The 13,651-nt window shown below is 39.2% G+C and overlaps 1 protein-coding gene across 4 annotated transcripts in view; it reads right to left on the reverse strand.

Annotated features, from left to right (window-relative positions):
• Positions 1-2,124: 2,124 nt before the first annotated feature.
• The window catches only part of ESYT2 (extended synaptotagmin 2), a 556,590-nt gene continuing 545,063 nt past the window's right edge, over positions 2,125-13,651 (reverse strand). For 3 of the 4 annotated variants that reach the window (XM_086941503.1, XM_086941502.1, XM_086941501.1), the window contains 3 exons: positions 5,449-5,554; positions 3,431-3,480; positions 2,125-3,341 (listed from right to left, as the gene is read on the reverse strand). In XM_086941503.1, the coding sequence (XP_086797629.1) occupies positions 3,296-3,341; positions 3,431-3,480; positions 5,449-5,554 (202 nt within the window). In that variant the 3' untranslated portion in view covers positions 2,125-3,295. The remainder of the gene's footprint in view (positions 3,342-3,430; positions 3,481-5,448; positions 5,555-13,651) is intronic. The other variant, XM_086941504.1, reaches the window with a different exon arrangement.

The following is a 13,651-nucleotide window of genomic DNA, read 5'->3' on the forward strand; positions in this document are numbered from 1 at the left end:
TTTTAATTATACCTAAATGACGTTGTGAAGTTTTTGTCGTCTTGTAAGCATGATAATCCTAGTATCGAAGACCTCAGAACACCAATTTTACTTTTTGCGGACAACAGACTCCCAATGGTCTTCAGCATTTGTTAAACTGATTTGAAGAATGTTGTTCCCAACAAGGATTGGTAGTCAACACTTCCAAAATGAAGTTTATGACCGTCAACCACCATAAATCCTTCAAGGGGAAGATGTTCATGGGAGGCTCCAAGATAGAGAGAGTGGAGGCCTTTGATTATTTAGGTATTAGGTTAACGCACAAGCTCTTGTGAAAGCCACATATAGATGGAGCAGCACTGAAGCACAAGCAGCATATTATTGTATACTGATTGCTTCTTGGGCCATGAAACAAATATTTGGCGCAATCAAAGTTCTCGACATTTTTAAAGGTTTGGGAGAGGGCTGGTCGCATCACAAGTGTTTCTTAATAGAAGACCAAAAGTATTTCAGTGTTGATTAGTAATGGACCAACAAGCAGTAAAAGCTGGAACGCCGACAGTCAACTAGTTTAAAAATGCATCTAGGGGGATGGAGCAAGGTGAGAATGAAAGAAAGAATGCTCCTCATTTTATCTGTCACAGCTCCATGGGTAGGGCAATGGTAGCAACTTTTGGCAGACTTGTGCCACCATTTTGGGAGAGATAGTGGCCAGCAAAGTTCCTGATGTAAGATATAGGGTACCAGGGGATCGTTCTAATGACCAGCAACAAGACTCACCCCTCAGACACACTCTGAGGTCCAACATGGTGCTCAATCGGCACTGGGGTTGGTGGAGTCCTGGCACTGCTGTAAATGGACTGTTGGACCCTATGATGGACATGCCTGTGGGTGTAAAAAGGAGAAACATGATGACATGCCACTCACTGGCAATACTAGAGAAGACTGGGAGGCTGCAGGAAACTGGAATCAGAGCAAGTCAGTAAGCCAGTAGGTGCTTAAGATATTACACAACACAATGAAGAAGACTAGAGTTGACAGAGTGACTTTGTGGTTTACAGATAAACCTGCAGTAGGCTTTACCCCCAGAGTACAACTGATTTTTTATCTAGCATTTAGCATCAGCGAATATGTTGAATCCTCCAGATGAAATGATTCCAAGTCACTGGACAGAGTACACAGCTGAATAAAAACAAAAAGAATGAAAAAGTGACTGCGTGGGTGCACAGCATAAAAAAGTCTCTTCTGAAGGGAAAGCGTTTATCCTTATGTATACAATCCCAGCAAAGTCCATGCGCAACTACCTGATTGTAGGGACTTCAATTACTGAGGGTACTAGCGTAAGCAGCAAAGTGTTAGTGCCTTGTAGTACAGACAATCTCAGAGCTCAAAGAGGTTCTGCAGGAAAGGCCTACATTATGGAGCTTCCAATGACTATCAATACTAGACAAAGCTTAAGTAAAGTTAATGACCAGAGAAAAGTGATATGTATATAGGGGACATCAGAGTTGCAGTGGAGTGCCAAAGTTGGAAGTGGCATAACATGAGTCAATTAGAAAGATTTGTTTACTACCTTTTTTTTACTGATCTGTAAGTGTTGTGAAGTTTCCAAGTTAGGCGTATAGTAATTTCAGTGAATTGAAAGTGAACTTTTGTTTCATCCCCCCACCCCGGCCTTGTCACCTTAGGTTTCCAGGATACTTAGAGACCAGAAGAGGCACTACAGCAAACAAACAAAATATAAAACATACAAAATTATAATAAAGTGGCAAATTTGGTAATGATACTAAAAAGAATATAAGGGAGCCCCCAAGTGTTTAATGTTTTGCGTCCCACAAAGCCTATTTAAAATGATGTAATATTAAAAAATGCATTTTTTTACAAGAACTGTATGGTTAAGTAAAGATTTCAATGCCATTTGAACTGAGTAAGGTGTAATTATTTGTTTTGATTCATTAAAATTCAAATAGACTGATCGGCTGATGTCTTGCGGTTTTCAGTCCTTCAGCAGGGGAATTCTCAGACATTAAAAAGGGGACTGGTTACTGGTTTGCATTTCAATCTGACTGGACCTATATTATCATGCACACAACTGTTTGGATAAAACAGGGCTCTTGTATGAATAATGTGATCACTAAAACAACATTACTGTAGCAGCTGGACTGTTTATTGAACTTTACAGTACCTTTTGGTATAATCATTAGAGGCCATTCTACAGAGGCAAGAGGCACATCAAAGTATCCCCTGTCCTTCATCATGGGTCAGTAAACTGTTGCTCACAGAACTGCAAGGTGAATGGTTTAGCTTTCCAACAACCATTGTAGACAACAAGCATCCCTGGGACTCACATTTAAAGACAGAGGTGAGTTCTTTATCAACATGCTGGGGGTAAAACTAAAAACTAAAAAGAGGAATCAGTGACAACAGTGCATTTTCTTCATGGTAATCCAAAAGTACTTAGCAAAGCACAATTAAATGATGCCCAACTGATGCTGGAATAAAAAAACAATTTGAAAAAGTAAAAACATTGTGAGAGCAAAATAATACGATCACAGGATGATCCCCAAGCATGACAAATCAAGTCAGCCCTTTTCTGTAACACCTATACTCTTACATTTATACAAACCGTTGTATATGTTTTCAAAAACTGTTTCCGTCTACTTCTTTGAGTCATAAAATCTCTGTACACATTATAGCTTTTCAAGGACTTTCAAAAATATGTTTATCCTGTATAAATGGAAAACACTTTTACATAACGGTTCTTTTAAAGTAGTGATATCTTTGATATACAAAGGTCTGAAACTAGATGGTGTATTTTCCCATCAAATAGATACAATTAAATTAAAACATTTTGGGCACAAAACTAAAATTAAAAAGTCCATACATTAAAAAAATTAGCATGCAATTGGAAGCAAATTGTAAATACTTTCTTCATTTGACTTTAAACCGTAATGGAAATATTAAAAAAATAAAAATAGTACATATTTACAAGGTATACACAGGTGATATACAAATTAAGGCAGGGGATAAGCAAAACATATTTTTACTTTAAAAAAAGGTGAAATTGCCATAAAAGTCAATGTATTTTTGACACCCAATTGCACATAAGAACATAAAATCATATTGTTAATAAATGATATGTTCTTCCCAAAAACTGCATATATTGTAAAAAGGTGTATTTATAAAAACTATTGTTGGGTGTCCAATAACTAAATTATTGAAGCTATAAAAATAATATTGGTAATTTTGTGAAACAATGCATTATTAAATGTAAAAATGTTGGAGAACATGTGCTAAGATGATTTTTTGAATAATTCTAGGTCGCAGAATTCGGCCTTGTACCATCTTCTGTTAGATCATACCTAGATGAAACAAAGAAAATAGATTTATGCTTTGTAAAGGTTTACAGTATTAAAAATTAAACAATTTCACTGGCCCAATAAAAACTCACCACTGAGTCCAGCCTTTGCTAAGTTCTTCGGATGCCAGTTCTATCAATAACTGTAATACAGGGAGGATGTATTAAAACCCATACAAGAAATGAATCTCGGTAGCAGTTTAGAATTTGATGGTTAAGTCTCAAAGCACTACATTTTACATTCAACTGTATAATAAGCACTATCAGAGCGAATAGGTTTGACATTTCCATAGTAATTCTCGAAGATGCCAACATCAGACAGGGCCACATGCACACATAAGGCCAGAATAGGCAAACACTGCATTCTTTGCACACTCAAACACGCACATCTCCATACATACAAGCCACACATGTAAATGTTTCCATGTACAGAGACTACACATGTAGGGGCTGCCATGTGCATAGGTAATACACATATCCTTGTACACAGTGAATACCAGGAGGCTCACATATAGTTGTACACAAATCACTCACAGGCACACCTGTATATCTCCTATATGGCCCTTTATCATGAGTGTCATTTTCATCTAGTTTTGTTTGCTTGGCCAACATAATTTTGCCTGTTGGGATCTGTAAGCCTATACCTATAGACTTAAAACAAATGTTCTAGAATGCAGTTTGTTTTCCAAAAAAGAGGACTGGTGAAATTTACTCACTACATAAAATATCAATTTGACACTTAGAATGCTGATACTTTGAATTTTTGCTTTGCTGTTTTCAAATCAATCAAATATTTTGTCCTTTTGAATCAAAAAAGACAAAAGCTGGAAACCCAATGAGATTAAATGGCCCGGGTAAACAATATAAGGGATACAGGGGTGCCAGTTTGATGAATCAAAATGACAATGTATTTAAAGAATTATGACTAATTTAGATTGTCATATAACCTGGATATCTGGACAGTAGAAGTATGCCTGTCCCCCCTCCAGTGGTTTTTGATGCCAGACATTAGTGAGAATACAATTAAAAGATGCAATTATAGACTGGAAGACCACAAAAGTAAATACACAAAATGCTGTTGACATTAAACTTTTAACAACCAATATTTTTTTTGTAAGATGAATACGATAAACGGCTTGCTTGAAGAACAGGTCTGCAACACGTGGTAAATTATGGGCAACATTGATGAAATTGTTAAATATGCTTGTTGTGCAACTATGAAAATGGAAAATCGATATTGACATATTAAAAAAAACTGCACACCTTAAAGGAGATTCACCTATGAAAACCCCCTCTGTCAAAGACTTCTTTTGTCCAAAATTGTAACAAGATATCTATAAATTCATTTTATTGTACAATTATTGTCATGATTTTAAGGTAACCAAAATATAGTTTGCCTTAACAGTTTTCTGTACCATAGTTAGGAGCACGTCCTTCTTGAAAGGTATTTTTAGATGAGGACATCCAGTATTCTTCAATGGATTCCAAGGGAACAGAGTTGGCTCTTACTTTTGTTGGGATCCATTACAATTCTGGAATAAGGCATTTGTATTCCTACACCCTGATACAGTGGGTAACAGTAATTTAAAGATGTGTAAACTATACGTATTATTCTGTATTTGACACATCCCCTCTCCCCACCCCTCCCGGGTCTCCTCAGAAAAGCAGAATTAGAGAGGGAATCGGAGTAACTAAACACACGTCTCGAGGGAAACCTCAAGGACCATAAAGGGAAGAGTGGGGCTGTTTTCCCACATTCTTTCAAAATTCAGATTCAGCAGGAAGCACTGTTTTTAGCTACATTGTGACTTCCACCCTCTATTGCAATGTCACCTTTCACATTATTTAAAGTCCAGCTGTCTGGCAATGTGGTGTTCACAGTATGATTGACTCAATGTATCTTAAGTCAGGTGACCAAAATGTAATTTTAGCTCATAGACGCCTACATGCCTCCATTGTTAGAAAACAAAACGTTTTATTACCTATTTCAGAAAATATGTATATTTCTGTAGCATTTCTAAGTAAACATCCTTATTTTTCTGGTAAATCGGAACACTCCCTTTATTTGTACACTAATAACTTGATTGCAAATTGCAAGCCCTCGACCTTACCTTTCCAAGCAGCCCTTTGTCTCTGGATAAGAAGCCACCACTGTTTTTCACTGCTACATCTAATGTTCTCCTATGAACATCTGCAAGCGAAACACTGAAATCAAAGCTAAAACAAAGAGAGAAATGAAATCGCGTAAACACAAATGATTCAATCAGCAATCCATTTACCTTACTTCTAGATCTTCAATTTGTCACAACGCGAAAATAAAGAGTGAAATTTATAAGTATATATATATATTTATATATATATATACTCTTTTTTTTTTACATCGACCATAAATCATGACATACTAATATTTTGCTATGGTACTTCGGGAATGTATCTTCAAAAGGCCTTGTTTTGAAATCCAATTTTAAAAAACACTCTAGTTCACCTACTCAAAGTACAGAGCACTGGATTGGAAACTACTCTACATCCCTTTCATCCTCTCATTTCACAGAGAATTTAAGGTAAAGCTTTGCCCTTCACCACGTCCGTAGAGTGCTCTTCAGTGTAGAATTGCGATATTATTGTCCATGTGTGCAAAGTGGACTTCCTTTGCAATACGTATGCCATGACCAGGAAAACTAGCGCAATAGGTTGGTATATTGTGTTAATGTGCCACGAAGCCTGAGCTCGTTTGACCCCTTTGCTTTAAAATATTTTGCACAAAATACTGAGGTGTAAGCAGACAAAAATGAAGGCCTTTAAGTACCTGATTTTGCAAGTTAGACCGATAATAAATGTAGACATGTGCTTGAGAAGGAACTGTACCCATACTTTCTTATATGTGCAAAGGCAGCCAACTATCCCGTTACATAATAGGGGTAATTCTTCACATGTAAGAAAGCAGTTCTTCTGATGAGCATTAGACTTGGGCCTACACAATATTTACAAACATGTAGGAATCCAGAAACAGTTATCACTGGAAGAATATAGCGATGCCTGGCATTTATCCAATGTGATTTATCAATAACAAGTAATACGTAGCCTTTCACATACAAAGAAAACACTTCTGAGGATTAGCATAATAAATTCAGCATAAAAGGTGGCTTCAAATAATTTTGTTCCTCAAACAGTAATAAAGGTCGACCTGCTGAAAAATGGCCTTCCTTTGTAATATGCAAGCTGTCACTTTGCAAGGTTGCAAAGTGTGCTATAATTTAGAGATACCTTGGCGGCAGATTCTCCAAGAGGCCAGGGGCAGCACAAGTGAGGTCATGCTCATGCTGGCCACCTGATGACATCACATGGTTAACAAGTGCCCGACCATTAACCCTTCAACAGCCTAGATTTTACCAGGGGTGTGGAAGGAATGAAAACAACAGAAAGTAACAGGGTTCTTTCAGTCCTCTTACCTTTCAGCTCTTGCATATCTTCATGAACCTGAGGACTATAAATAGCAAGGACAGTGCCAGAGGTACCAATAGGGCAAGCCAAGCGTGGCACATAGTAACCCTTTAAAGCTGTACGTGACATCCATGTGCCTTAAATGTTTTCTCTTGCCAATGTATAACCTAGGTGAATATGTCCTTACAGTATTGTATTGTATTGTAATTGCATTTATATAGTGCTTACTACCCCATACGAGGCATCAAAGCGCTTTTTCAGCGAGTAGTAGGATTAGTGTTGAATTAGTACAGTGAAATATGAAAGTAATTTGAGTGGTTGATAGGTTAGTCAGTTATTTGGATTCAGAAGGATAGCGGAGGGATAGAAGAGGGAAAAAGGTTTGCATTTACATAGCGCTTGTTACCCCTGATGGAGTGTTGAAGCGCTATTTTTGGCAAGTAGCAGGCGCGGTGCGTCCATTGGGGCGTTGGGGTGTAGCCCCCCGCCCGCAGCTCCCTTGGCGTTTCTGAACTTAAGTAAACTGAATCAGTTTACTTAAGTTCAAAGACGCCGAGGGAGACTGAAGGGGGTGGGCGGTCCAGCGTCATGTTGACTGACATGATTGTCAGACCAGGGGCAACAGGCAGCAGCACAAGTGCACATGAGTGGGGAAGGTGAGCGAATTTATCGCCCGTGCCCAGTCATGCGCACTTGTGTTTGCACTGGTTTGCGCCTGGCGCTGCTAGCTGCTAGCAGCGCCAGGATTGGCTGAGAGGGGCTGCAAGTCCACTCCAGTGCCGTTCGTGAAGGCGCCAAGGGGAGCAGAGGTGGCGCTGACCGGCTGTGAGGTTAAGTTTTCAGTTTTATAATTATATTTAATTCCCGGACCCCCGCGAGTCCAGACTGCTACTACTCCTACTGATTGACTATTAGCTGCGCCGAGCAGGCTCAAGTGCGCAGTGCAGCGCTGCATATTTACTATATTGCATTGCATTAGCTGACTTTAGTTCAGTTGGGACGGGGAGACGTGAGTTCCGAGACCGAAAAAGGGAGGTGGACTCTTCTATCCGACCACACCTATTGTAGGGTGGTAGTGCAGTGACATGATGAGGCTCTACTCTTAGTCTGAAATATTTGCACAAGTAAAACATTTTTTAAGAAGTTGTGAAAACGCACGCCGTGGTACTAAAATGTCTACTGCTGTGTTTTATAAAGTGAACTTTCTTTTTGTTAGTCTTACAATTACTTTCATTTTTTCGTGTTTTATAGTCAGTGATGCTGGCCTCACACACATTCCATTTAGGAGCTACCATTTTTACTGGAATCCTCATATGCTCTTTGCAACCAAAAGCAAGGGTGTTTGCTGAGGCAATACGCAATACAATATTTAACTTTGGCTTTCTGAGTTCGAGAAGGGCACAGAACTCCTTTTCAGCGCCATTATTTCACGAGCATGTTTTTCCTGCTGCTCGGCTGCTTTTCCCGCTGTTTGCTATGCATGGCTATTTGATTGCGCGTTTGGATTCATCTACGACTACCTTGCTGAGCAGGCGGCTGTCTCTTTGCCTACTCCTTAGCGTAACTGTGTTAAAATATCCTATTCCAGCTGTAACACTTGTTTTACAAGAGCCTTGGTTTTGTCTGACACAATATGGATCAATATTTGCCCTTCGTTATCATGGGTGATATATTTGTTTGCCTTCAGAGAAACATTTGCTGTTCTTTAATCTCCAGCGTGCAGGTCAATATTGATAGGGTACAGCTCACACAACCTTAGTATTAGATGGGGCTGTCTGGTCTCAGATGAAAGCTGCCTAGCAGGCCGAAAGAAATGCATTTTTATTATCTGCCATTTACATATTTATTTATATCGCTCAAAGTCTTCTTTCCAACGAGGCATACTGCTCATATTTGTAAATATACTCTAAAAGTCTAAACTTTAAACACTATTCTCCCCCCCATTTACAAAATTATTTTTAAAAAGCTAAGCTTCTAATGTTAACCTTGTTTTAGAATGAATTAATTGAATGTAGCACCGCTGGTTTCAGAACTCGCTGTTGTAAAACATTATTAGAGACGCCATGTGACAGGTTCAATGTGACATTCATCATTTTCAGTGAACAGTGCCGAAGCGCTTCCGTTTGTTCTCGAGAGCGGCGTGGTATTCCTGGTGTTTTACACATGGATTAACAGGTGACGAGCTCTAAGAAGTCCAGGTTATTAGGCCGTGTACTGAGCTCATTGTGGTAGCTCACTTCACATCTTTGTGATGTGCACCCTGGCTGTCAGTGTGTGGGTCACATAATGCAGGTGAGGGATAGTGAGCGCACTTCGGAAACACACCCGCCATTAGTGCAGGTTAGTAGGCCGTGTCCTGAGCTCACAGTGGAAGCTCACACCATGCCCTTCATCAAAAAAGATTCCCTTTGGGCACCTTATACTAGAAACAACAATTCTCTCAACCACATAAGACAAATATTAATGAAAAACAAAAGCTAAACTATAGAAGCAATGCAACAGATATAACAATAAAAACCCTATTGTAAAATAATCCTGCACAGTTTATTCATATACATTGAAACATAATTAAAATTGGGAAACGGACATTATTTGAAGAAGGAAAATTACATACAAAAATCATAAACTTCCTATCAGTAAAAAGGAAATACAAAACAGAGGTTTTGTTCATTTGGAGGCTACCGGGTTTGCACGCGGGACGTATGCACATTAGGATTCGAGGGGGTACACGCTCGTATTTAGAAGTGTAGAAGGCTTGATACAGCTTCGAAGCTCCTGTGTGAGACCGCAATATTATAAACAGTGGAAGGTATAAACGTGTATTATCCAAGTCACGTTCCACGCCAATTCGAGGTCTTATTTTACCGCGTGCCTAATTGGAACCGCTAGAACGCTTGATGCGTCAGAATTTCGTGCAGCTGCAGATGTTTTCATTGCGCTTCGTATGAAGTTTGAAGTTTAGCTTCCTGTGCATTTTATACAAGCACTGTTATCTGGAGGATGAGAGCGTGAAACACGATTTGCCTTTAGCTCCATCTAATTTGAATGAATTTCGGTGCGAATACGATTGGAATAGTGAGCAAGAATTGTATGTTCCATATGTTTTAAATGAAAACCTTTATTCTCGCTGGACGAGAACAACCTGAATAGAAAAGGAGGTGTATACCCCAAGGTTGGAAGGGTCTTAATCTGATTAGAGAACTATTGGGGAGACATTACATGTAAACCTGATGAAGGTGGCAATATGTTAGTGACAACGAAACGCGTCGATGCAAAAGGAGAAATACACCCTACATGAACTGAGGATAATTGTGACTTTTTGGCTGAATTAATTTTCTGTTTTGTATCTCCTTTTTACTGATGTTTCCTTCTTCAAATAATGTCTTTTTCCCAATTTTAATTATGTTTCAATGTATATGAATAAACTGTGCAGGATTATTTTACAATAGTGTTTTTATTGTGATATCTGTTGCATTGCTTCTATAGTTTAGCTTTTGTTTTTCATTAATATTTGTCTTATGGGGAATCTTTTTTGACGAAAGTCAGTTGTGGTACCCTATCCCTTTGGTACTGAGGTCCCTCTCTATTTTATTAGAGAAGCTCACACCATGACAGTGTCTTTGTGGTGAGCCTCCTGGCTGATCGTGGGTACGCCTCTCTACCACTCTCTAGCTTCAAAAACATAAAAATAGAAATGTTTCTGACGCTAGGCCCTGCTGGCACACAGTGTGTATATTGCCCTCAGGTGCGTGGCTCTGGCAGGGCCTAGCTTCAGAAACATTTCTATCTACATGTTGTTATATGACATCCCTTTATTAATGTAATAACTGCACTTTCACAATTGCATTACTAACCTTCCTGCTTCTCAAATTTGCTTGAAAATGCACCATTTACCCACTCTTTTTCCAAAATGTTTTCCCCGAGCCCTCCTTAAGATGTTCGGGCTCGCTCGCTGCACTCGCTTGCCATGGTGTACTCCAACAGAACGTTTACGCCCCACCACTTGCAAATGTCAGCAGCACGCTACTCCGGAACCCACAAAGGATTAGTGGTGAATTAGTATAGTGAAATATGAAAGTAATTTAAGTGGTGGATACTAATCAGTTATTTGTATTGAGAGGGATAGAGGAGGGAAAAAGGTTTGCATTTATATAGCACTAGTTACCCCGTGTTTTTGTACGAAGAAATAGGTCCAGAAAAATATGGTGTAGGGCGTTTATAATCATTGGGCCAGATTACAATTTTGGCGGATGTAATACCCTGTCACAAACAAGACGGATATTCCATCCACCAAATTACAAGTTTCATAGGATATAATGGAATTGAAATTTGGCAGAAGGGATATCCGTCACGTTTGTGAAGGAGTAATACTGTCTGCCAAGATCGTAATCAGGCCCATTGTCTTTTGCAATAACTTGTTCTTGTTTTAACCCTTTAAGTGCTGCCCTCGGCCAACGGTCGTCACGAGCACTACCTTGCCAGTGCTGCGCACGACCGTTGGCAGACGGGTCAGCATTCGTTATTCGAATGTTCAGCACTCGGCGCTGAACGTTCGACGCTCGGAAGGTGTTAAGGCACGTCCACTGTTTTGGTTTATTCCCCTAGATCTGCATTCAGTTTCGTAGACTGCTATTGTGTCTGAGTGAGCGCTGTGTGCACAACAGCACTGATGTGTGTTTGCAGCCAGGCCAGTCATGCGACTTCAATTTCGCTGGCCAGAGCTTGTGAGGCCACAACAGAATGTTCAGTGCAGAGCGAATGGATTTTGAAATAGAGAGTGACCATTAAAACCAGAAATTAGAAATGCATGCATACAGGGCTGCCAAAACAGCACGTGAGGAGAGCCAGGGGCCCTCTTTATGTTTACCACAAGGAAGACCACAGTCTGGCAGTTTCCTTCCCTAAATTGGTCAAGCCCGTCTTCTTTGGCAGTGAAGCATCTGCTTTAGAAGCAAATTCTGCAGTGATAGGATTGTAGATGAGTTGACATGAGCACATGTCACCAATGTATTTGGAAGGTAAGCAAAAAGGTTCCATAAATAAGGTCTACATGTAATCATTTAAGATGCATGAGAAGTAACCAAAATGTTCCAATCACTGCGTTCATGTTGGTAACCTCGTGCCCAGCTAGGAAACATATTTAGAGCTACATATTTTCTTAGTCCCGAGACTAATATGGCTCTGTGTATTACTTGGCAACTAAAGAAAAATAAATATCATCAAGTTATGCAGAGAAAAATCAACTGCAGCCTGCATTTTTATAAGTGCTGCATTTTTAAAAGTGGAATATAAGAACTGATGTGCTAATGAAAATACATTTGTGTAGACAAACTTAATTGCAAACACAATTCTACTAATGTGTGCTGCTCAAACACATTTTTTAAAATGTATCAGAAGAAGCCTTTAAACTATGTAAGTTCTAAGTCACACACAACACTAACCAACACAATATAACAGCAGCACAACATCAAAAGAACACAAGATGGCGCCAATGTATTTCAAAATGAAGCAATAATCCTGCTAGTGGCTCTTAAACAAGGAGATCGTGAGATGTTTTGTTTCCGTGCTTTCACATACATCAATATTTTAAAGGAACAAGGGCCCCTTACTGTGAAATACCAAAAGCCATATTACATAGAGATACAATGAAATCTATGCAAAGTGTCCAAATGGAAATCCAATTGTATTTATTAAACATTATAGCGCAATGAGGTGAGAAACCCACCGGAAAAAAAGTTTAAAAAACTTCTAGGCTCAGACATTTTTCATGTGACTTAATGAGTACCAATCTTAACTCTTAATGACCCACATCATTCTCAATCAACTAGAATTTTAGTACCTTACTGTAAAATGACAAGGATTATCCTGGTGAACTGGACAGGGAAGGTTATCTGTCTTAGAACTGCTTCTAAATATACCCGGATCAAATGCTTTTCAGGCCTCCATGCAGATAGTGAAAGGCCTATACAAGATAATGCATATTACCACAAGGAGAACAAGGAAGACTGTCAGTTTCCTTCCCTGAGTTGGTCAAGCCCGTCTTCTTTGGAAGTGAAGCATCTGTCTGAGAAGCAAATTCTGCAGTGATAGGACTCTAGGTGAATTGTCACGATCCATTTGGTGGCACTGACATGCACATGTTTGCATAGCACTGGCAGTAAGTTAGGGCAGATGAAAGACATGTTGGATGAGGGGACTGGATCAGTCCAGAGGTTTTAGGAGTGCCTTCTGATAAACAGAGTGGGGGAGAGACAAGCTACAGTCTCACAAATATCCTCCTTTTAGGGGGAATTAAATGCAAGCATGGATATCGTTAAATAATTGGGCAAGTCTCGAAACCAGCTCTAACTGGAGGGCTTTATATACAGAAAAATCATCCTCAAGGGATTGCTTTAGCAGGCACAATCAGATACTAGCTGCTTTCCCTAATGTGATGACAGTAGTCAAAACAGTAAGATACTCTTCTAAGCTTACTCTTTTTGAGGATGGCTGTGGCTAAAAAAAAAAGCTCATCCTGTCCATAAAAGGAGTAAGAAATTCTCTGTACAGTTTTTGATAACGTTTCAAAAACACCTCACACAAATGTTGTAAGTTTCCTCGGCAAAGTGCCCCAAGTCTTCATCCAGAATTTTCTTAACACAATTTTATAATTTCTTCCCATTTATTATTTTGATCTTCGGTTTCCGAGCTAAGAGCCTTTCATCCTTTTATCCTCTTAAAACGTATTTTGTGGTAGACTGCATTCTGATTCACTAGTTCTTTTTCTAATCGCAAGAGCCTGCCACTCACCATAAATGAGATTAATTTGTACTCATTTTCTTTGGAGTGAAAGTTCTTGAATTTCGGCTGAGCCAGAATCAACTGCCTTCAAGT

The sequence above is a fragment of the Lissotriton vulgaris genome, chromosome 10 (assembly GCF_964263255.1).
Source record: "Lissotriton vulgaris chromosome 10, aLisVul1.2, whole genome shotgun sequence".
Taxonomy (NCBI): Eukaryota; Metazoa; Chordata; class Amphibia; order Caudata; family Salamandridae; genus Lissotriton; species Lissotriton vulgaris.